This window comes from Pan paniscus, chromosome 4, assembly GCF_029289425.2.
Source record: "Pan paniscus chromosome 4, NHGRI_mPanPan1-v2.0_pri, whole genome shotgun sequence".
Taxonomy (NCBI): Eukaryota; Metazoa; Chordata; class Mammalia; order Primates; family Hominidae; genus Pan; species Pan paniscus.
Window position 1 is genome coordinate 53,218,169 of NC_073253.2, and position 23,477 is coordinate 53,241,645.

Genomic DNA, 23,477 nt, shown 5'->3' on the forward strand with positions numbered 1-23,477 from the left:
TCAAGGAATATCATATTACTAGCACCGCAGAAGTCTCCTTTCCCCCACTTGGTCCCTACCTCCTTATGAAGGTAACTGCTATCATTATTTTAAATATCATGGATCATTTGGCCTGCTTTTGAGCTTCAAGTAAATGGAATCATATAGTATTTACTTTTCATATGTGGCCTGTTCATCTCAATATTATTTTCTGAGATTCATTTATGTTATGGCATGTAGCAATAGTTTGTTCATTTTCACTGCATTCTATTGGTGAATATATTATAACTTATTCTTATGTTGATGGACATTTGGGTTGTTTCTGCCTATTATGGATAGTGCCATTATGAATAATGTGTCTTTTGGGGAACATATATATGGATTTCTGTTGGGTATATGCTTAGGAGTAGAATTGCTGAGTTATAAGGTGTTCAGATATTTAGCTTTTGTAGATATTGCCAATCTGTTTTCCAAACTGGTTGCACCAATTTACATTCCTTACAGCAGTGTATGAGATTTCTAGTTCTTTCACATTCTTACCAGCACTTAGTATTGCCTACCTTTTTTCTTATTTTTTAAGTCTCTAAAAAAAATTTTAGTTTTGTAAATTGTAAACTGACAAATTATAATTGTATATATTCGTAGGGTACAAAATGATGTTATGATTTATGAATTCAATGGAATAATTAAATCAAGCTAATTACCATATCCATCACCTCAAATACTTAATATTTTTTTGTTGTACACTTGCAATTTACTCTCAGATTTTGAAAGTACATTATTATTAATATCTTCACCATGATGTCAAGATATCTCAAATAAAAAAGATAATTTCCTGTCTAGTTGAGGCTTTGTACCTTTTGACCATTATCTCCCTGTTCCCCACTCCCCTCAGCCTCTGGTTACCACCATTCTGCTTTTTGCCTCTTTGAACTCAATTGTTTTAGATTCCACGTATAAATGAGAATAGACATTATTTGTTTTTCTCTTCCTGGCTTATTTCACTTGGTATAATGTTCTCCACTTCCATCCATGCCGTTGCAAATGACAACATTTCTTTCTTTTTTTAAAGGCTGAATAGTATTATATTGTATATGTATACTACATTTTCTTTATTCATTTATCTGTTGATGGACTTTTAGGTTGATTCCATAACTTAGCTCTTGTAAATAGTAAATGACATGGGAGTGCAGACATCTCTTTGACATCTTGACTTCAAATGTTTTGGGCAAATACCCAAAAGTGGGATCATTAGATCCGCCTGTCTTTCATTTTAGTTATTCTGACAGTCATGTCGTGATATTGACTTGTCGAGTTCTTTTACATTGCACTGATAATTAATGAGGTTTAACATCTTTGTATATGTTATAGGACATTTGAAGATCTTTTTTTTATGATATACCTGTTTAAATTTTTTTTTCATTTTTTAATTGGAATGTCTTTTTCTTATTGATTTTTTTTGTTTTGTTTGGAAATGATAGATATATCTTATCCTACTCAGTGGCTTGCCTTGTTTCTGTGTGTTTTTAAGTTAAAAAAGATTTTAAATTTGGACTAACTTAATTTGGAGCATGACTCACAACAGTGTCAAAAGAAGTAGAAAGATTAACGTAAGAATAAAAAGCTATTTCAATTTGGCCAGGAGAAAGACATGATTAGCAATTAGTGGGATTAAATTTCTTGAGGTTGAGAAGTTGGTTTAAAAAAGTAGAAAAAGTGCTGGGTGTGGTGGCTTACGCCTGTAATCCCAGCACTTTGGGAGGCTGAGGTGGGTGCATTACCTGAGGTCAGGAGTTCAAGACTAGCCTGACTAACATGGTGAAACCTCATCTCTACTAAAAATATAAAAATAAGCTGGGTGTGGTGGCGCATGCCTGTAACCCCAGCTGCTTGGGAGACTGAGGCAGGAGAATCGCTTTAACCCGGGAGGCGGAGGTTGCATTAAGCTGAGATCATGCCATTGCACTCCAGCCTGGACTATACGGTGAGACTCCGTCTCAAAAAAAAAAAAAAAAAAGTAGAAAAAGTGAAAGATCGATTAAGCACTTGCTTATTGACTACCTAGTGTGGGTCACACACTGTGCTACACATCCGGGGTACATGCATACACAAACCCCACTTCTGTCCCTCAAGCTCCTGCTGTTGTATGCTCAGGAATTATGAATGTGGCTGAGAAGGTTAGCCATCAAAAATAAAAGAGAAATAGGATAATAGTTTCTCAGGTGGTTGGGCAGCAGAGAGTATGAAGAGAAATCTGGAAGAAAAGTCATGATTAGAAGGGAAAACATGACCCAAGGTTGGGCAAAAACAAACAAACAAAACAAACAAAAAACAACTCTGAGATCAGAAATACAGTTTAAAGAAAAAGGTGACATCAGAAAAATCTGATTTAAATAGGAAGAGAGGTGAGAGACAAAAGATTCAGAGTTTGTAAAGTGACAGACTTGAAAGAGAAGAGTAAGAGAAAATGAGAATATGACTATGAATTTTAAGGACTTTAGGAGGACTGGCAGGGAGCCTACGTTCCTAAAAAGATGTTGAAATAATTATGTAGAAAGAAATTAGAAATATGTTACACAATAAAAGTTGCCTTATATTCCTTCTTCAAAAGAGATGACTTTCCTTTATTTTTAAGTTTGTTGTATATTCATTTAGCTTTTCATATGCATATACCAAAGCAGATAGGATCAGATTAAATATAGTGTTTTGTACATTTTTCTTCCACTTTTTTATATTTATGATACCTATTTCTGTCTGGAACTATTGATAATATTTTGTTTTGTGGCTATTCCACACTTCAGTCAATTTTACTCAAATTAGTTCTAGTTTTTCTCTGATTATAAAATGGCAAATTAGTTCTGATTTTTCTCTGATTATAAAGCATAAATATACTTATGTTTGTAAGTATATAAAATGCTTATAAATGCTTTCTCTGAAAAAACACTCAGGTTTATTAAATATAATTCAACATGTTTAAATAAAATTTAACTTGTAAATACTTTTATTTTATCTTTCTTTGAGACAGGGTCTTACTCTGTCGCCCAGGCTGGAAGGCAGTGGTGCAATCATGGCTTACTGCAGTCTTGACCTCCCAGGCTCAAGTGATCCTCCCACTTCAGCCTCCCCGCTCAGTCTGCCAAGTAGCTGCAGCTACAGGCACACACCACTACACCTGGCCAAGTTTTAAATTTTTTGTAGAAATGGGGTTTCCCCATGATGCCCAGGCGGGTCTCGAACTCCTTGGTTCAAGTGACCTACCCACCTCATCCTCTCAAAGTGCTGGGATTAGCGGTGTAAGCCACTGCACCTGGCCTGTAAATGCTTTTTAATCCGTTATATTTCTGCTTCTACATGGTGAATCCCTAAAAGTAAAGTGGCTGAAAAAAAAAAAAGAGATCACATCTTATATAAGCATTTATTAAACAAGTACTTATGAGATTCTTTTCTAGAGCTAGCTTTAAAACAATATGGAGATGAGACTGTTATTTCCCTTTAACATTTTTGTTAAAGCAAATAAAAGTCATTTATTTGCTTCCTGATTTCCTGCTCACTGATATAACTTCACAGATATAAGGAGAAAGAAGCTGAATTGTCATGAAGTTATTTGAAAGTAACATTTAAGAGAGACATCTGGTTTTTGTCTTCAAGGATGCTATGAGACATGGCAGTTCACCTGCCGCCTAGTGGCATCTTGTAGTGGAAGGAAACTGGATTTTTTTAAAGTTCTTAACCATGTGCCAGGGCCTGTGCAACCAGTATATGGCAGAACTGGGATTTGAACTCAGGTCTGACTCCATACCTCATGTTTTCCCCATTCCTCAGGGATTGATTCTGTTATCCTGAAGTGGTCCAGTGTTTCTTAACTTGAAGATTAGGATCATTGTGTGGTGAGCATGGCCAGCAGAGACACGCCACTGCACTCCAGCCTGGGCGACAAAGCTAGACTCTATCTCAAAAAAAAAAAAGTTTTTATTTTTTTTTAAATTGTGGTAAAATATATATAATATAAAACTATTTTAACTGTTTTTTATGTGTATAGTTCTACGGCACTAAGTACATTCACAGTGTTGTACAGCCATTACCACCATCCATTCTCCCAAACTTTTCTTTATTAGAGTTTGAAGCCTGTAAATAAAACATTTTCAAGGCTCTACCTGTTATTAAAGCAGTTTAAGTGGAAAAATTGCATTCTTTGCTTTAATTATTTGAGATGTGGTAATCTTAAAAAAATCAGTTGATTACTAAATGCCATTCTCTTTCTTTCCCCTAGTGGAATGAGACCGTGGAGCTTTTTCGTGCTAAGATGCCGTTACGGAAACATCGCTGTCGTTTCAAGAGCTATGAGCATTGTTTCACAGCGGCCGAAGCTGTGGATTGGCTGCATGAGCTGCTGAGGTGCAGTCAAAACTTCGGCCCTGAAGTGACCCGCAAACAAACGGTCCAGCTGCTAAAAAAATTCCTGAAGAATCACGTTATTGAAGACATCAAGGGAAAATGGGGTCAGGAAGATTTTGAAGACAATCGTCACTTATACAGGTAATGGCAACATGTAAACCTGGAAGGTGAGGAATTGGGGAGATTGCTGAGAATGATGGTTTCCAGCTTCATCCATGCAAAGGACATGAATTCATCCTTTTTTATGGCCGCATAGTATTCCATGGTGTATATGTGCCACATTTTTTTTTTTAAATTATACTTTAAGTTCTAGGGTACATGTGCACAATGTGCAGGTTTGTTACATATGTATACATGTGCCATGTTGGTGTGCTGCACCCATTAACTCATCATTTACATTAGGTGTATCTCCTAATGCTATCCCTCCTCCCTCCCTCCTCCCCATGACAGGCCCTGGTGTGTGATGTTCCTCACCCTGTGTTCAAGTGTTCTCATTGTTCATTTCCCACCTATAAGTGAGAACATGTGGTGTTCGGTTTTCTGTCCTTGTGATAGTTTGCTGAGAATGATGGTTTCCAGCTTCATCCATGTCCCTACGAAGGACATGAACTCATCCTTTTTTATGGCTGCATAGTATTCCATGGTGTATATGTGCCACATTTTCTTAATCCAGTCTATCATTGATGGACATTTGGGTTGGTTCCAAGTCTTTGCTGTTGTGAATAGTGCTGCAATAAACATACGTGTACATGTGTCTTTATAGCAGCATGATTTATAATCCTTTGAGTATATACCCAGTAATGGGATGGCTGGGTCAAATGGTATTTCTAGTTCTAGATCCTTGAGGAATTGCCACACTGTCTTCCACAATGGTTGAACTAGTTTACAGTCCCACCAACAGAGTAAAAGCATTCCTATTTCTCCACATCCTCTCCAGCATCTGTTGTTTCCTGACTTTTTAATGATCGCCATTCTAACTGGTGTGAGATGGTATCTCATTGTGGTTTTGATTTGCATTTCTCTGCTGGCCAGTGATGATGAGCATTTTTTCATGTGTCTGTTGGCTGCATAAGTGTCTTCTTTTGAGAAGTGTCTGTTCATATCCTTAGCCCACTTTTTGATGAGATTTTTTGATTTTTTTCTTGTAAATTTGTTTAAGTTCTTTGTAGATTCTGGATATTAGCCCTTTGTGAGATGGGTAGATTGCAAAATTTTTCTCCCATTCCGTAGGTTGCCTGTTCACTCTGATGGTAGTTTCTTTTGCTGTATAGAAGCTCTTTAGTTTAATTAGATCCCATTTCTCAATTTTGGCTTTTGTTGCCATTGCTTTTGGTGTTTTAGTCGTGAAGTCCTTGCCCATGCCTATGTCCTGAATGGTATTGCCTAGGTTTTCTTCTAGGGTTTTTATGGTTTTAGGTCTAACATTTAAGTCTTTAATCCATCTTGAATTAATTTTTGTATAAGGTGTAAGGAAGGGATCCAGTTTCAGCTTTCTACATATGGCTAGCCAGTTTTCCCAGCACCATTTATTCAGTAGGAATCCTTTCCCCATTTCTTGTTTTTGTCAGGTTTGTCAAAGATCAGATGGTTGTAGATGTGTGGTATTATTTCTGAGGGCTCTGTTCTGTTCCATTGGTCTGTATCTCTGTTTTGGTACCAGTACCATGCTGTTTTGGTTACTGTAGCCTTGTAGTATAGTTTGAAGTCAGGTAGTGTGATGCCTCCAGCTTTGTTCTTTTGGCTTAGGATTGTCTTGGCAATGCGGGCTCTTTTTTGGTTCCATATGAACTTTAAAGTAGTTTTTTCCAATTCTGTGAAGAAAGTCATTGGTAGCTTGATGGGGATGGCATTGAATCTATAAATTACCTTGGGCAATATGGCCATTTTCACGATATTGATTCTTCCTATCCATGAGCATGGAATGTTCTTCGATTTGTTTGTGTCCTCTTTTATTTCGTTGAGCAGTGGTTTGTAATTCTCCTTGAAGAGGTCCTTCACATCCCTTTTAAGTTGGATTCCTAGGTATTTTATTCTCTTTGAAGCAATTGTCAATGGGAGTTCACTCATGATTTAGCTTTCTGTTTGTTATTGGTGTATAGGAATGCTTGTGATTTTTGCACATTGATTTTGTATCCTGAGACTTTGCTGAAGTTGCTTATGAGCTTAAGGAGATTTTGGGCTGAGACGATGGGGTTTTCTAAATATACAATAATGTCATCTGCAAACAGGGACAATTTGACTTCCTCTTTTCCTAATTGAATACCTTTTATTTCTTTCTCCTGTCTGATTGCCCTGGCCAGAACTTCCAACACTATGTTGAATAGGAGTGGTGAGAGAAGGCCTCCTTGTCTTGTGCCAGTTTTCAAAGGGAATGCTTCCAGCTTTTGCCCATGCAATATGATATTGGCTGTGGGTTTGTCATAAATAGCTCTTATTATTTTGAGATACATCCTATCAATACCGAATTTATTGAGAGTTTTTAGCATGAAGGGCTGTTGAATTTTGTCAAAGGCCTTTTCTGCATCTATTGAGATAATCATGTGGTTTTTGTCATTGGTTCTGTTTATATGCTGGATTACGTGTATTGATTTGTGTATGTTGAACCAGCCTTGCATCCCAGGGATGAAGCCCACTTGTTCATGGTGGAAAAGCTTTTTGATGTGCTGCTGGATTCGGTTTGCCAGTATTTTACTGAGGATTTTTGCCTCGATGTTCTTCAGGGATATTGGTGTAAAATTCTCTATTTTTGTTGTGTCTTTGCCAGGCTTTGGTATCAGGATGATGCTGGCCTCATAAAATGAGTTAGGGAGGATTCCCTCTTTTTCTATTGATTGGAATAGTTTCAGAAGGAATGGTACCAGTTCCTCTTTGTACCTCTGGTAGAATTTGGCTGTGAATCCGTCTGGTCCTGGACTTTTATTGCTTTAATTTCAGAGCCTGTTATTGGTCTATTCAGGGATTCAACTTCTTCCTGGTTTAGTCTTGGGAGGGTGTATGTGTCCAGGAATTTATTCATTTCTTCTAGATTTTCTAGTTTATTTGCATAGAGGTGTTTATAGTATTCTCTGATGGTAGTTTGTATTTCTGTAGGATCGGTGGTGATATCCCCCTTATCATTTTTTATTGTGTCTATTTGATTCTTCTCTCTTTTCTTCTTTATTAGTCTTGCTAGCGGTCTATCAGTTTTGTTGATCTTTTCAAAAAACCAGCTCCTGGATTCACTGATTTTTTGAAGGGTTTTTGGTGTCTCTGTCTCCTTCAGTTCTGCTCTGATCTTAGCTATTTCTTGCCTTCTGCTAGCTTTTGAATGTGTTTGCTCTTGCTTCTCTAGTTCTTCTAATTGTGATGTTAGGGTGTCAATTTTAGATCTTTCCTGCTTTCTCTTGTGGGCATTCAGTGCTACAAATTTCCCTCTACACACTGCTTTAAATGTGTCCCAGAGATTCTGGTATGTTGTGTCTTTGTTCTCATTGGTTTCAAAGAACATCTTTATTTCTGCCTTCATTTCGTTATGTACCCAGTAGTCATTCAGGAGCAAGTTGTTCAGTTTCCATGTAGTTGAGCAGTTTTGAGTGAGTTTCTTAATCCTGAGTTCTAGTTTGATTGCACTGTGGTCTGAGACACAGTTTGTTGTAATTTCTGTTCTTTTGCATTTGCTGAGGAGTGCTTTACTTCCAACTATGTGGTTAATTTTGGAATAAGTGTGATGTGGTGCTGGGAAGAATGTATATTCTGTTGCTTTGGGGTGGAGAGTTCTGTAGATGTCTCTTAGGTCCACTTGGTGCAGAGCTGAGTTCAGTTCCTGGATATCCTTGTTAACTTTCTGTCGTGTGGTTCTGTCTAATGTTGACAGTTGGGTGTTAAAGTCTCCCATTATTATTGTGTGGGAGTCTACGTCTCTTAGTAGGTCTCTAAGGACTTGCTTTATGAATCTGGGTGCTCCTGTATTGGGTGCATATATATTTAGGATAGTTAGCTCTTCTTGTTGAATTGATCCCTTTGCCATTATGTAATGGCCTTCTTTGTCTCTTCTGATCTTTGTTGGTTTAAAGTCTGTTTTATCAGAGACTAGGATTGCAACCCCTGCTTTTTTTTGCTTTCCATTTGCTTGGTAGATCTTCCTCCATCCCTTTAGTTTGAGCCTATGTGTGTCTCTGCACGTGAGATGGGTCTCCTGAATACAGCACACTGATGGGTCTTGACTCTTTATCCAATTTGCCAGTCTGTGTCTTTAATTGGAACATTTAGTCCATTTCCATTTAAAGTTAATATTGTTATGTGTGAATTTGATCCTGTCATGATGACGTTAGCTGGTTATTTTGCTCGTTAGTTGATACAGTTTCTTCCTAGCCTTGATGGTCTTTACAATTTGGCATGTTTTTGCAGTGGCTGGTACCAGTTGTTCCTTTCCATGTTTAGTGCTTCCTTCAGGAGCTCTTATAAGGCAGGCATGGTGGTGACAAAATCTCTCAGCATTTGCTTGTCTGTAAAGAATTTTATTTTTCATTCACTTATGAAGCTTAGTTTGGCTGGATATGAAATTGTGGGTTGAAAATTCTTTTCTTTAAGAATGTTGAATATTGGCCCCCACTCTATTCTGGCTAGTAGAGTTTCTGCGAAGAGATCTGCTGTTAGTCTGATGGGCTTCCCTTTTTGGGTAGCCCGACCTTTCTCTCTGGCTGCCCTTAACATTTTTTCCTTTATTTCAACTTTGGTGAATCTGACAGTTATGTGTCTTGGAGTTGCTCTTCTCCAGCAGTATCTTTGTGGTGTTCTGTCTATTTCCTGAATTGAATGTTGGCCTGCCTTGCTAGGCTGGGGAAATTCTCCTGGATAATATCCTGCAGAGTGTTTTCCAACTTGGTTCCATTCTCCCCGTCACTTTCAGGTACACCAATCAGACGTAGATTTGGTCTTTTCACATAGTCCCATATTTCTTGGAGCCTTTGTTCATTTCTTTTTACTCTTTTTTCTCCAAACTTCTCTTCTTGCTTCATTTCATTCATTTGATCTTCCATCACTGATACCCTTTCTTCCTGTTGATTGAATTGGCTACTGAAGCTTGTTCATGTGTCACGTAGTTCTCATGCCATGGTTTTCAGCTCCATCAGGTCATTTAAGGTCTTCTCTACACTGTTTATTCTAGTTAGCCATTCATCTAATCTTTTTTCAAGGTTTTTAGCTTCTTTGCGACGGGTTCAAACTTCCTCGTTTAGCTTGCCGAAGTTTGTTATTACCGATCTTCTGAAGCCTTCTTCTCTCCACTCGTCGAAGTCATTCTCAATCCAGCTTTGTTCTATTGCTGACGAGGAACTGCGTTCCTTTGGAGGAGAAGAGGTGCTCTGATTTTTAGAATTTTCAGCTTTTCTGCTCTGGTTTCTCCCCGTCTTTGTGGTTTTTGTCTACCTTTGGTCTTTGATGATGGTGATGTACAGATTGGGTTTTGGTGTGGATGTCCTTTCTGTTTGTTAGTTTTCCTTCTAACAGTCGGGACCTTCAGCTGTAGGTGTGTTGGAGTTTGCTGGAGGTCCACTCCAGTCCATGTTTGCCTGGGTATCACCAGCAGAGGCTGCAGAACTGCAAATATTGCAGAATGGCAAATGTTGCTTCCTGATCATTCCTCTGGAAGCTCTGTCTCAGAGGAGCACCTGGCTGTATGAGGTGTCAGTTGGCTCCTACTAGGGGGTGCCTCCCAGTTAGGCTACTCGGGGGTCAGGGACCCACTTGAGGAGGTAGTCTGTCCATTCTCAGATCTCGAACTCCATGCTGGGAGAACCACTACTTTCTTCAAAGCTGTCAGACAGGGACGTTTAAATCTGCAGAAGTTTTTGCTGCCTTTTGTTTGACTATGCTCTGCCTCCAGAGGTGGAGTCTACAGAGGCTGGCAGGCCCCATTGAGTTGCGGTGGGCTCCACCCAGTTCGAGCTTCCCAGCTGCTTTGTTTACTTACTCAAACCTTGGCATTGGCGGGCACCTCTCCCCCAGCCTTGCTGCTGCCTTGCAGTTCCATCTCAGACCTCTGTGCTAGCAGTGAGCAAGGCTCTGTGGGCATGGGACCCTCTGAGCCAGGCGTGGGATATAATCTCCTGGTGTGCTGTTTGCTAAGACTGTTGGAAAAGCACAGTATTAGGGTGAGCGTGACCCAATTTTCCAGGTGCTGTCTGTCATGGCTTCCCTAGGTAGGAAGGGGAATTCCCCGACCCCTTGCACTTCCCGGGTGAGGCGATGCCTCACGGTCAGTGGGCTGCACCCACTGTCCTGCACCCAGTGTCCGACAAGCCCTGGTGAGATGAACCCGGTCCTTCAGTTGGAAATGCAGAAATCACCCGTCTTCTGTGTCGCTCGCACTGGGAGCTGTAGACTGGATCTGTTCCTATTTGGCCCTCTTGGAACCTCCATGTGCCACATTTTCTTAAGTCAGTCTATCATTGATGGACATTTGGGTTAGTTCCAAGTCTTTGCTATTGTGAACAGTGCTGCAATAAACATACGTGTGCATTTGTCTTTATAGTAGCATGATTTATAATCCTTTGGGTGTATAGCCAGTAATGGGATTTCTGGGTCAAATGGTAATAATTCAAGATGGATTAAAGACTTAAATGTTAGACCTAAAACCATACTGATTTCTATAGTAGTTATCCTAATTTACTTTCCCCCCAACAGTGTATGAGAGTTCCCTTTTCTCTGCCTTCCTGCCAGCATTCGTTGCTGGCATTTGTTATTTTTTGTCTTTGACAATAGCCATTCTAACTGAAGTAAGATGGTATCTCATTGTGATTTTCATTTGCATTACCCTCATGATTAGTGATGTTGAGCATTTTTTTCACATGCTTATCGGCCAATTGTATGTCTTCTTTTGAGAAATATCTATTCAGATCCTTTGCCCATTTTTTAATTGGATTATTTGAGTTTTGTTGTTGAGCTCCTTGTATATTCTGGATATTAGTCCCTTGTTGGATGAATAGTTTTCAAATATTTTCTCCCATTCTACGGGTTTACTCTTCATTGTGTTGTTTGCTATGCAGAAGCTTTTTAGTTTGATATAGTTCCATTTGTCTATTTTTGTTTTTGTTACCTGTGCTTTTGTAGTCTTACCCATAAAGTCTTTGCCTAGATCAGTGTCCTTGAAACATTTCCCCTGTTTTCTTCTAGTAGTTTTATAGTTTCAGGTCTTACAGTTTAGTGTTTAATCCATTTTGAGTTGACTTTTATACATGGTGAGAGATAGAGGTCTAGTTTCATTCTTCTGCATAAGGATATCCAGTTTTTCTAGCTTATTGAAAAGGATATCCTTTCCCCAATGTATGTTCTTGGCATCTTGGTTGAAAATCATTTGGTTGTAAACACATGGATTTATTTCTGAGTTCTTTTTTCTGTTCCATTGGTTTATGTGTATTTTTATACCAACACCATTTTGTTTCATTACTATTGCTTTGTAGTATATTTTGATGTCAGGTAGTGTGATGCTGTCAGCTTTGTTCTTTTTGCTTGGGATTGTTTTAGCTATTCAAGGTCTTTTGTGGATACATACAAATTTCAGGATTGTTTTTTTCTGTTCTCTAGAATGTCATTTGTAATTTGATAAAGATTGCGTTGAATCTGTAGATTGCTTTGGGTAGTATGGTCATTTTAACAGTATTAATTCTTCTGAGCCATGAGCATGGGATGTCTTTCCATTTTTTTGTGTCTCTCTTCAATTTCTTTCAACAGTGTTTTGTAGTTTTCATTATAGAGATTTTTTTACTTCCTTGTTAAATTTATTCCTAGGTATTTTTTTTTGTAGCTACTATAAATGGGATTGCTTTTTTGATTTCTTTTCAGCTAGTTTGTTATTGGTGTATAGAAATGCTACTGATTTTTGCGTGTTGATTTTGTATCCTATAACTTTATTGAATTTATCAGTTCTGAATTTTTTAGTGGCATCTTAGGATTTTCTCTATATAAGTTTATGTCGTTTGTGAAAAGGGAGTACTTGACTTCCTGTTTTCCAATTTATATGTCGTTTATTTCTTTCTCTTGCTTAATTGCTCTAGTTAGGACTTCCAGTACTATTTTCAGTAAGAGTGGTGAAACTGGGCATCTTATCTTGTTCTAATTCTTAGAGGAAAGGCTTGCAGCTTTTCTCTGTTCAATGATGTTAGCTGTGAGTTTGTCATATATGGCTTTTATTGTGTTATATTCCTTCTGTACCTAAGTTATGGAGAGTTTTTGTTATGAATGAATGTTGAATTTTATCTAATGCTTTTTTTCTGCATCTATTGAGTGGTCATATGGTTTTTATCCTTCATTCTGTTGTTGTGATGTATATATATAAGTAAATCTTTATTTCTTTCACTGCATTCTCTCTTTCTTTTTGAGACAGGGTCTTGCTCTGTTACCCAGGCTGGAGTGCAGTGGTGCGATCTTGGCTCACTGCAGCCTCAACCTCCCAGGCTCAAGCGATCTTCCCACCTCAGCCTCCTGCATAGTAGGGACTACAAGCGCACGCCACATGCTCAGCTAAATTTTTTAAAAATTTTTTGTAGAGACAGGGTTTTGCCATGTTCCCCAGGCTGGTCTTGAACCCCTGAGCTCAAGAAATCTGCCGGCCTCAGCTTCCCAAAGTGCTGGGATTATAGGCATGAGCCACCATGCCTGGCAGATTTGTGTATACTGATCCTTCCTTTCATCCTTGAGCTATGTCCCATGTGATTATTGTATATTACCTTTTTGATGTGTTGTTGGACTTGGTTTGCTAGTAATTTGTTGAGGATTTTTGTATCTATGTTCATCAGGGACATTGGCCACTTTTTTTCTTTTTTTGTTGTATCTTTGTCTGGTTTTGGTATCAGGGTAATGCTGGCCTTATAGAATGAGTTAGAAAGAATTTCCTTCTCTTCAAATTTTTTGGAATAATTTGATAAGAATTGATATTAATTCCTCTTCAAAGGTGTGGTAGCATTCATTAGTAAGGTTGTCCAGTCCTGGGCTTTTCTTTGTTAGGAGACTTTTTATTAGTGATTCAATCTTGTTACTTGTTATTGATCTATTACAGATTTTCTATTTATTTCTGGTTCAATCATGGTAAGTTACATGTGTCTATGAATATATCCATTTCCTTTAGGTTTTCCAATTCGTTGCTTATATTTATTCATTAAATAGGTTTTCTATGCCTTTTGCCATCTTTCACTTTCTGAAATGCTCAAGATACACATATTTATTTGCTTAATGGTAATCCCATATGTCATGTAGGCTTTCTTTATTTTCTTTATTCCTTTTTCTTTATTTATTTTTTATTTTTATTTTTTTAATTATACTTTAAGTTTTAGGGTGCATGTGCACAATGTGCAGGTTTGTTACATATGTATATATGTGCCATGTTGGTGTGCTGCACCCATTAACTCGTCATTTAACATTAGGTATATCTCTTAATGCTATCCCTCCCTGCTCCCCCCACCCCACAACAGGCACCGGTGTATGATGGTCCCCTTCCTGTGTCCATGCGTTCTCATTGTTCAATTCCCACCTATGAGTGAGAACATGTGGTGTTTGGTTTTTTGTTCTTGCAATAGTTTGCTGAGAATGGTGGTTTCCAGCTTCATCCATGTCCCTAACAAAGGACATGAACTCATCCTTTTTTATGGCTGCATAGTATTCCATGGTGTATATGTGCCACATTTTCTTAATCCAGTCTATCATTGTTGGACATTTGGGTTGGTTTCTTTTTCGTTTTTATCAGACAGGGTTATTTCAAAAGACCTGTCTTCAAATCGAGAAAGTTTTTCTTCTGCTTGGTCTAGCCTATTGAAATGTTGGTTGTATGCTTTTTTATTTCATTTACTGAATCCTTAATTTTCAGGATTTCTGTTTGGTTCTTTTTAATTATAACTATCTTTTTATTAAATTTCTCATTCAGAGCTGGGTGTGGTGGTGTGTACCTACAGCCCCAGCTACCCAGGAGGTGAGAGTATTGCTTGAGTAGGGGAGTTTGAGTCCAGCTAGGGCAACATAGTGAGACCTTGTCTCTTAAAAAAAAAAAATTATAATTCAGATCATAAGCTATTTTCCTTATTTCTTTGTATTGTCTGTCTGTGTTATTTTGTATCTTATTGAGCTTCCTTGAAATCATTATTTGAAATTCTTTTTCAGACGTTTCATTGATTTCCTTTTCTTTGAGATGTTAATGGGGAGTGATTGCGTCCCTTTGGAGGTTTCATGTTTCCTTGCCTTTTCATGTTTTTTATGTCTCAATGTTGTTATCTGTGTATCTGGTGGAACAGTTGCTTCTTCTAGTTTTATGGATTGGCTTTTGTAGGTAAAGACTTTTTTCCTGTAGATCTATCTATAGTGTTGGCTGGTTAGAGTGCCTTCCCTTTGATTTTGGGTATGCACAGTAATTTAGTCTCTATTATTTCTTTGGCTGTAATCAATGCCAGTGGTGTCTGTGAGTTCCTCAATGGCTTAGGTTGTTGGCAGAGGCTGTGGCAAGGCTTTTCTGATGATGTAGATGCCAGGCAGGCTGGTCCTGCCGCTCTGGGTGGTGTATGTGTGCCCTTGGGTGGTGGTAGTGGGCAAGGTGTGATGGTCCTCAGGTCCCTGGGTGGTATATGCAGGTGCTGGCATTGGTGGTGGGGGGCCTGGGTGGGCTGGTCTGAAGGGAAACATTTTGTAAGTAGTTCTGAGAATACCGGAATGGACATTGAAGGGTTCTTGCTGGAAAGGAAGGAACTAATGTTCTAGAGCTTCTATGATGTTCCATCCTCATCACATAATTCATTATTTAACTCAACACCTGTAGGTGGAAATGGTAGTATCCTAGTTGTAAAGATTAGGAAATTAATAAAGCCCAAATAACTAACTTGTCCAAAGTAATCCAGGTAGTGGTAGAAGAGTCAGGATTTGAAATGAGGTCTTCATCTCTGAAGCCTATGCCAGGCTGCCTCTATTTTCACAACATGAGGTTGACTTAGTTTATCAAATATATTAGTGAATGAAAGAGTAAACACACAGAAAAAGCAAGAAACATTTGATGTAATCAACACATTTATATTCACAAAGTTCTTGCAATGCATTAAGTACCATGTAATACGTATTAAATGATGAACTGTCTTCTTCAAGAAGTTCTTCTCAAATAAAGAAGGCAAGGGAAACATAACCTAAATACTTATATAAATATAGCAAAAGAGAGGTGGTTTCCTTTATCTATTTGTTAGAGAAAGCTACCTGAAATATAAGGGTTCTTTTTGTATATTTTGAAGAGAGGGAATTTGCATATATATATGTTAGAGAATTTTATAACAAAGATGATTAGTAAAGCCCTTATTTTGGAATATGTCAAAAATGATTTCTAGATTTAAAAAATGCATGTCATATTTGTTCTGTGAATGCATTTAAATTTGTAAGTTTTTTTTTTAAAGACTCAAGACGTTCAGTATAGAAAAATTGAAGGGAGGAGTGAATTTTAGTGTATAAGAAAGGAAAGCAAGTTTGTAATATCTGAATGCCTATAATAATAATGAGATGTTACAGAGATGTACTCAGCACTATACTTCTTTCCTGTTAACCAACAGCAATTACTAGAAAGAGTTCTGGGTTTGCTGCTGGTGAAAACAATTTTACATTTCACTAAATGGTGCTCATGGTTGAACCAGATGTTGTTGTCTGTGTCTTAAATCTTCATGACCCTAAACTTCTAATGGATAAGGAGATTGAATTATACTACTTTATATGTTTATAAGAAATTTTGGTTTATGAAACATTTCTACTTCTGTGATGTCATTTAATCTTTGTGATCTCCTCTGATCTTTACGACAATTCTATGAGGTAGACAGGGTACATATTTAATCCTCAGACACTTTCCCCTTTAAAATGTCTAAACAAAACACCAAGAATGTTCTAATTAAAGAAATTCTGTACTTACTGCTTCTGCCCATCTGTGTATGTGAACAATTATGTAATATTATTTAAACCTAACTTAGTGGGTTCTATACAAATAAAAATATATATTATGATAATTGTTTTGGATTATTTAATGAGAAAGGTGTTTGTCCTGTTGTAGCCCTTTAGCAGGAAAGGTTTCTCTGGCATGGAGCCTATACATGGCTCCTGACTTGCTCTCATCACTGGTGCTAGCTCTGGTGGGTGGTTGAACTGGGAAGGTTTTCATGGCTTACAGGTAGAAATTCACAGCTCAGATGGTGGGGATTGAGATCTAACATGTAGGGACCATTTTCTTTTTATTCTCCTGCCTGTCTCATTCCTTTTTTTCTTTCCTTCTCTTTTTTCTTTTTTGTTTCTACCTCTGTGTGTGTCATTCTCATGTTTCAACTTCTCTTTTTCTTCCTCTTTCTTTCTATTCCTTTTCTCTCATACTTTCTTGTTTTTCTGGCCTATTTCCAAAATACTGATTTTAATTTGAAACTAAAGTTTGTTATGTAGCTATCGCCAGATTTATTGAATAATGTTACTTTCACAGTTCTTAATGTAAAAAGCAGAGGAATCATACTACCCAGTTTTATGGCTTACTATAGAAAGCCACAGAAGTTAATACTATGGTGTTGGTGAAGTGAAAGACATATAGATCAGTGGTACAGAATAGAGAGTCCAGAAACAGATACATATAAATATGCCAATAGATTTTTTTACAAAGATGTAAATTCTATTTAATGGGAAAAGATGAGTATTTTCAGCAAATTATGTTGGAATAATTGGGCATCCATCCATGCATGTGCCAAAATAAAAAAAGAACCTCAACATAAACCTTATACTTCGTACAAATATTAGTTCAACGTGGATCATAGATTTAAATATAAAACTATAGAACTTTTAGAAAAACAGAAGAAAAATCTTTGTTTTGGTATTAGGCAAAGAGTTTTTAGACATGACACTAAAAGCACCAAACATAAAGGAAAAATATGATAAATTGGATTTCATCAAAATGAACAATTTTTGCTCTGTGAAAGACATTGGATGAGAGGATGAGAGGACAAGCTACAGATGGGGAAAATATTTGCAAACCACATATGTGACAGTGGAGTGGTATCAAGAATATGTAAAGAACTCATCACCTCAACAGTAAGTAAACAAGCAATCCAATTGAAAAATGAGCAAAAGACTTGAAAAGACATATCACCAAAAGTATGCAGTTAGCAGATGGACATTTGAAAAGATGTTTAATGTAGTATACATTAGGGTGATGCAAATTAAAGCCCTAGGGAGATACAACTATGTATCTATTAGTATGTTTAAAATAAAAATACTAATGATATCTAGTGCTAGTGAGGATGCAGTCACTGGAAATCTTATACATTGCTGTTGGACACCTAGATTGTTAGTCACTTTGGAAAAGTTAGTTTCTTTTAAAGTTAATAAGTACATTGACTATATGATTCAGCATTCCTACTCCTGGGTATTTATCCTAGAGAGACAAAAACAATGTTTACACAAAAACTCATTAAGTGAATATTTATAGATTGCCAGTAACTGGAAATAACCTAAACATTCTTCCATGGGTAAATGGATAACTGTTGTACATCCATACAATGTAGCACCATTGGGTGGGAGAAGGGTGCGACTGTAAAGGGAGAGCAGGAAGGAGCGTTTTTGGGAGTAATGGAATAGTTCTGTTTCTTGATTTTGGTGGTAGATACACAAATGTATACATGTGTTAAACTTGATAGGGCTATACACCAAATAAAAAATTTTTTTTTTACCATATGCTAATAACTTTCTTAAGCTAGAGATTTGCAAAACCTGTATTTGTACCTCCAGTGAAAGAATCTCAAATTTAAGTTGTTTGAGGGAGGTGGCCCTTAAGTCATTTTCTGTGGCCCTGGGAAAAATTCTTTCATCACTACCCAGTAGGTCTTTTGGACCCGTTTTAGATACCTCACCTTTAAATTAATGGACTACTTCCTCCCTCTAGTGGACATCTTTTGTTTTTCTAGGAAAGCACAAAACTTGTTAGTGTGATTTTATTTTTCTTTTGTTTTTACTCATTTCATCGTCATGGGTTGTTGTCCTGTGATTAGTTGGATAAGTTCTTAGCCTTACTGGGCATTGTTTTTCTCAAATATAAACTGACAGGGCAACAAAGTGATACCCTGTCTTTACAAAAAGTTAAAAGTTTAGTTAGGTGAAGTGGTGGCATGTACCATAGACCAAGCTACTCCAGAGGCTGAATGGGGCAGATTGCTTGAGTCTCAGAGTTCAAGGGTGCGGTGAGCCATGATCATGCCACTGTACTTCAGCCTGGGTGACAGAGAGAGACCTTGTCTCATAAAAAAAAGAAAAAATAAAAAAGAAAAAAATGACAGGGAGGACTAGATCTTTAAGATCCTTTTTAGTTCTAAACTTTTATGTTTCCAGGTATGGAGTACCTATCACATGTTTTCTAATCCGTGGCAGTGAAGGATCTAAAAAGGAAATACAATGTGATTCTTTATCTGCCTGACTTTATAATCTCTTTTGAGAGAGAGAGAGAGAGAGAGAGAGAGTGTGTGTGTGTGTGTGTGTGTGTGTGTGTGTCTGTCTGTATGAAAAAGATTCTGCTACTTAGCAGAATCAAGACAGTATTTAATTAATTACCTAAAATAACCCATAACAAACAATCAGTTACACTGGCAGTCATTGGGTTGACATATCTATTTTGTTTGACCAGCATTGTGGTTTAGTCATCAAGTTTTTTCTATCTCCTTTTTATTTTTAAATTTTGTATATTTTGTGAAGATAATACATTTATGTGGTTCAAAATTTACAAAGTACAAAAGGGCATATGCAATGAAAAGCCTTCCTCACATATCCCTCCCCCAGCCACTCAGTTCTCTTTCTCATAGACACTTAAGATTATTAACTTCTAGCACAGTGTCTTAATACATTATGAACTGGAAAGTCTTTAGATGGGGCAAACTCACTCCAGTGGCCACATTCCCCACCATTTCCCTATAATATTATACCAGACTGTGTTATGATTATGTTATCTGCCTGGCCATTGTAGGAATTGTGTCTGTGATCCAGTTGGTGTGGACTGGAGTGTTTGGAACCTCATGGAACGGGAGGGGAATGGGGAGGAGAAGGAGAAGGGGAAGGAGACGGAGGAGGAGCAGGACTTCAGCCTGGGTCTGCTAAACAGTGCAGGATCTGGATAAAAAGAAGGGATGGGAAGGAAAAGGAAAGATGGCAAGATCAAGGCTGTCAGTCAAAAACACACAAATAAGCTTCCTGGGAGAAAAGGGAGGAGGATGACCTGGCTGGAACAGAAATCTTAGGTCAGGAAATCATGAGGGATACATTTGGTGGAATTTCTTACATTTCTGACTACGGAGTAGGGTTTTATTTCAAAAGGAGAAGTTATTAAAGCGAGGCATAGTGCCATGCGCCTGTAGTCTTAGCTACTTAGGAGGCTGAAGCCAGAGGATTCCTTAAGCTCAGGATTTTTTTTTTTCATTATTATACTTTAAGTTCTAGAGTACATGTGTACAACGTGCAGGTTTGTTACATATGTATACATGTGCCGTGTTGGTGTGCTACAGGATTTTTAAGGCCAGCCTGGGGAACATAGTGAGACCCTGTCTCTTAAAGAAGAAAAAAAAAAAAGGCCGGGCACGGTGGCTGACGCCTGTAATCGCAGCACTTTGGGTGGCTGAGGTGGGCAGATCACGAGGTCAGGAGATCGAGACCATCCTGGCTAACACAGTGAAATCCCGTCTTTACTAAAAATACAAAAAAATTGTAGCTGGGCGTGGTGGCGGGTGCCTGTAGTCCCAGCTACTCGGGAGGCTGAGGCAGGAGAATGGCATGAACCCAGGAAGCAGAGCTTGCAGTGAGCCGAGATCGCGCCAGTGCATTCCAGGCCTGGGCAACAGAGCAAGACTCCGTCTCAAAACAAAAAACAAAAAAAAAAAAAAAAAAAAGAAAAAAGAAACAGAGAAGGCAGCTACTGTTAGTGTTTTGAGCAGTGATGGAGTCTTTGTTCTAGAACAGAGTTAATTGAATAATAGGGACAGAATAGATTGTAAGGCAGAGAAGCTGGTGAGGCGTTTAAGGTAACTGGTGAAAGCGATATTGCCTAGATGAGAATGCTAGCCATAGGGCTGAAAAGGAAGGAAGGGCCTGTGTTTTATAGGCAAATTTCAGGCTAGACCCTGTAACTGCTTTGTATGTAGTCCGTAAGCTTTGAAGTCTGATTATTTTTGAACAAAGTTTTAAACATATTGTTCATTAATCTGAAATTGCTGTTTACATTTAGAATCTTTGTTAATGTTTAGCATCTGCTTACAGAGGCTTGGAATGTAACTGTAACTGTTTTCAAGCCAATGAACAGTTCTTCAAACATACCTGCAGTGTTTAGTGGGTGTCTAAGTCTTTGTGATGGCTTTGTTCCTAGGTAATCTCTCAAGGATTTTGGAGTCCCTGGAGCTGGGTGACTGTCTCAGAGTCTGTACCCACATCTCCTACAAAGATCAAGAATGAATGCCCAGGTTGTTGTGGGATAATGATGAAAAAAATATATAGGGACAACTTTGTTGCTGCCAGGCATTTCTTTTCTATTTCTGTTTCTTGCCAAACTCCTTTTCTATTTTGTGGGAATCCCCATTTGTGTGGGTGTTGGTGGGAGGCAGGGCCCTGTGCCCTACAGTGGAAACCGACAGGGGTGAGACACTCCTGCTTCCTACCCCTGGCAGTGAGGGCTCAGGCATGTCTTCTCCTTGGCCATTTATATGTTCCTCCTTAGGACTTTGAATCTTGAATGAGGCATGCAAAGGGGAAGGGACAGCTTAGAATCCTCCTGTGACAGAAGTGGTGGACTGCAGGAGCAAGGACAGAAGTACACAGAGGCATCCAGAGCTACTGGCAGTGGCTTTAGGACCAGATTATTCCTGGAGCATGAACTCACTTGTGCTTCCTTCTGTGTGTGCTGGGTGGCCTCCTTTTCCCCCTTTGTCTTATCCGCCACCCCCATCCTGTTTCTCCAGCTGTCCAATTGATTTTGTGCTCTATTTGATATCTCCAAATTCCTTTATGGTTAAATCAGCCAGAATTTGTTTCTGTTCCTTACAGTTGCAACTAAGAACCCAGATGGATATAACAAGCAATGGCTGTAGAGTGAGCAAGACTGGGGCAGCTTTTTGGGCCTAGGAAATAGCACAATGACTATTATGTCTTTGTGACTGCAACAGATTATTAGGTGTATGTGAAAGCAAAGCAACAGATCAGATTGATCTGTAGCAATCACAGATATGGGGGATGGATTTGAGTTCAGGATCCTTTGTAGGCACTGAGGCACAGGAGCAGAGTCTACCAAGTATAAGTAGTAGGCCAGTTATATGTGGACCCAAGGTTCAAAGTTATGTATTAAGCTGTTAAGTCAAACTGATTCTGGGGTTATGTTATCATTGCCATCTTTGCAAAAGAACTAGTACATGTAGGTGTGTTAAATAGAATGTTGAAATATATTGCCCTGAGTCATAAAAGGTAATTCCTGGTTATTGATAGACTTTTGTTTTATAATGTCATTTTTTAGGCTTTTTGGTGATTAACTCATGATAATTTCAAATCCTTGGCTTATTCTTCTATCCTGATCCTTCATTTGGGGTCATAGTTCCTGCTGATTTCTTTATCCTTTTCTTTTATATTTATTTGTTTTAAACACTTGGTCTTACAAACTGGCCTTGAAATTTTTTTTTTTTAAATATCCTTACCCAGGTTTCTTTGCTGAGAATTCATGATGCCTAGTTATCCACTAGTGTCCTTAACCTGTTTATTCCTGAGGTTGCAATTTTTTGAATTTTTGCAATCAGACCTTGGTGGTGACCTTGAGCAGTAGGATAGAGATGACTCCCACATGCTTAGCGTTCCAATAATGGAACACTAGGCATAAATGAGTTTAAATGGGAAATGGAATAAAGGACTCCAGAAATATGAAAGGAGCACGGCTGACTGAAAGCTCCCAATTTACACAGAAGAGAACACTCTTTTGGAGAGAACAGGGATTGAACAAGAGTAGTTCTCAGATATTATTGACCTAGAAACAAAATAATAAATATCATATAGGCATTAATCAGTTGTAAACTATAACTTGCTGAGAAGAGTGGTAACTTGCCTTGAGATGTTGGTTGTTAAGACTAGATTTATAAAAGTTGTTGAAAGCTGGGGTATACTAATCCCTGAATTTGTGGAGTTGACAAGCTCTCAAACTAGGAATGGGAGAGGCCCACCAAATGTTTCCTGTGAACATAAGGAAGCACAGTCAGCTTAAGCATTTTATGCAGCTAGTGCCCAGTCAGCATTTCCCCAGTCACTTGATTAACACTTCTTTTCTGGCTTCTTAGCTCAGTTTTGTGTTTTTGGGTCTCTGTTAATTAGATCCTCACATATGCTGCTTCTTCCAGTGCCCCCCGCTCCTCCTCCTCTCCTTTCTCAGGCATCATGGAGTTCCTGTTGTATGCCAGGCATGGTGCTAAACACTTTTGATGCATGCCCCTATCTATAGTTTAGTTAGAAAGACAAACAGATAAATTCGAATTTATTGTTTCAAATACTGTAATGTATGTGAATTCATTGTTATAGGAGGGCTGAGGAATTAACTCTGCTTGAATCAGTCAGAGAATAGTTTGCTGTAGAGGTGACACTTGAGTCTTGATGCATCAACAGGTGTGTGTCAGGGAAGGAAGAGAGACAGGTTGGTCAGGGTGATCAAGGGCGCGGGAACCCAGTAAACAAGTTAGGTATTATTACGCAGGCAGTTGTGGGAGATAAGGCTGTGAAAGAATTTGCCTTTTATCTCTGTGTCCTCAACACCCAGCATAATGCCCAGTATTTATTGACAAAGAAGTTCAAAGGTTAGTCAGTGAGTTCCCTTTCTTACTGTGAAGGAGTTAAACAATAATCACCCCACCTCTGTTCCCCAGTTAAGGTCTCTCAGTCCTCCCCATATCAGGTGAACTGCAGTTAAGTATAATGTGAGCTTAGTATGGAAGGACTATAACAAACACAGGTTTAGAATGAGGCAGGCCTGGGGTCTAATCTCAGCTTTCAGTTACTACCATTCATATGATCTTAAGCAAAATGCTGACACTCTCTGAATCTCTGTGACCTCATCTACAAAGTAAGACTGCTAACATTTC

At 38.3% G+C, this 23,477-nt stretch overlaps 1 protein-coding gene across 2 annotated transcripts in view; it reads left to right on the plus strand.

Moving 5' to 3' along the window:
* The window catches only part of DEPDC1B (DEP domain containing 1B), a 106,462-nt gene that overhangs the window by 7,205 nt on the left and 75,780 nt on the right, over positions 1–23,477 (plus strand). For both annotated transcript variants that reach the window (XM_003827405.5, XM_057302294.2), the window contains exon 2: positions 4,250–4,515. In XM_003827405.5, coding sequence (XP_003827453.3) covers positions 4,250–4,515 — 266 coding nt within the window. The remainder of the gene's footprint in view (positions 1–4,249; positions 4,516–23,477) is intronic.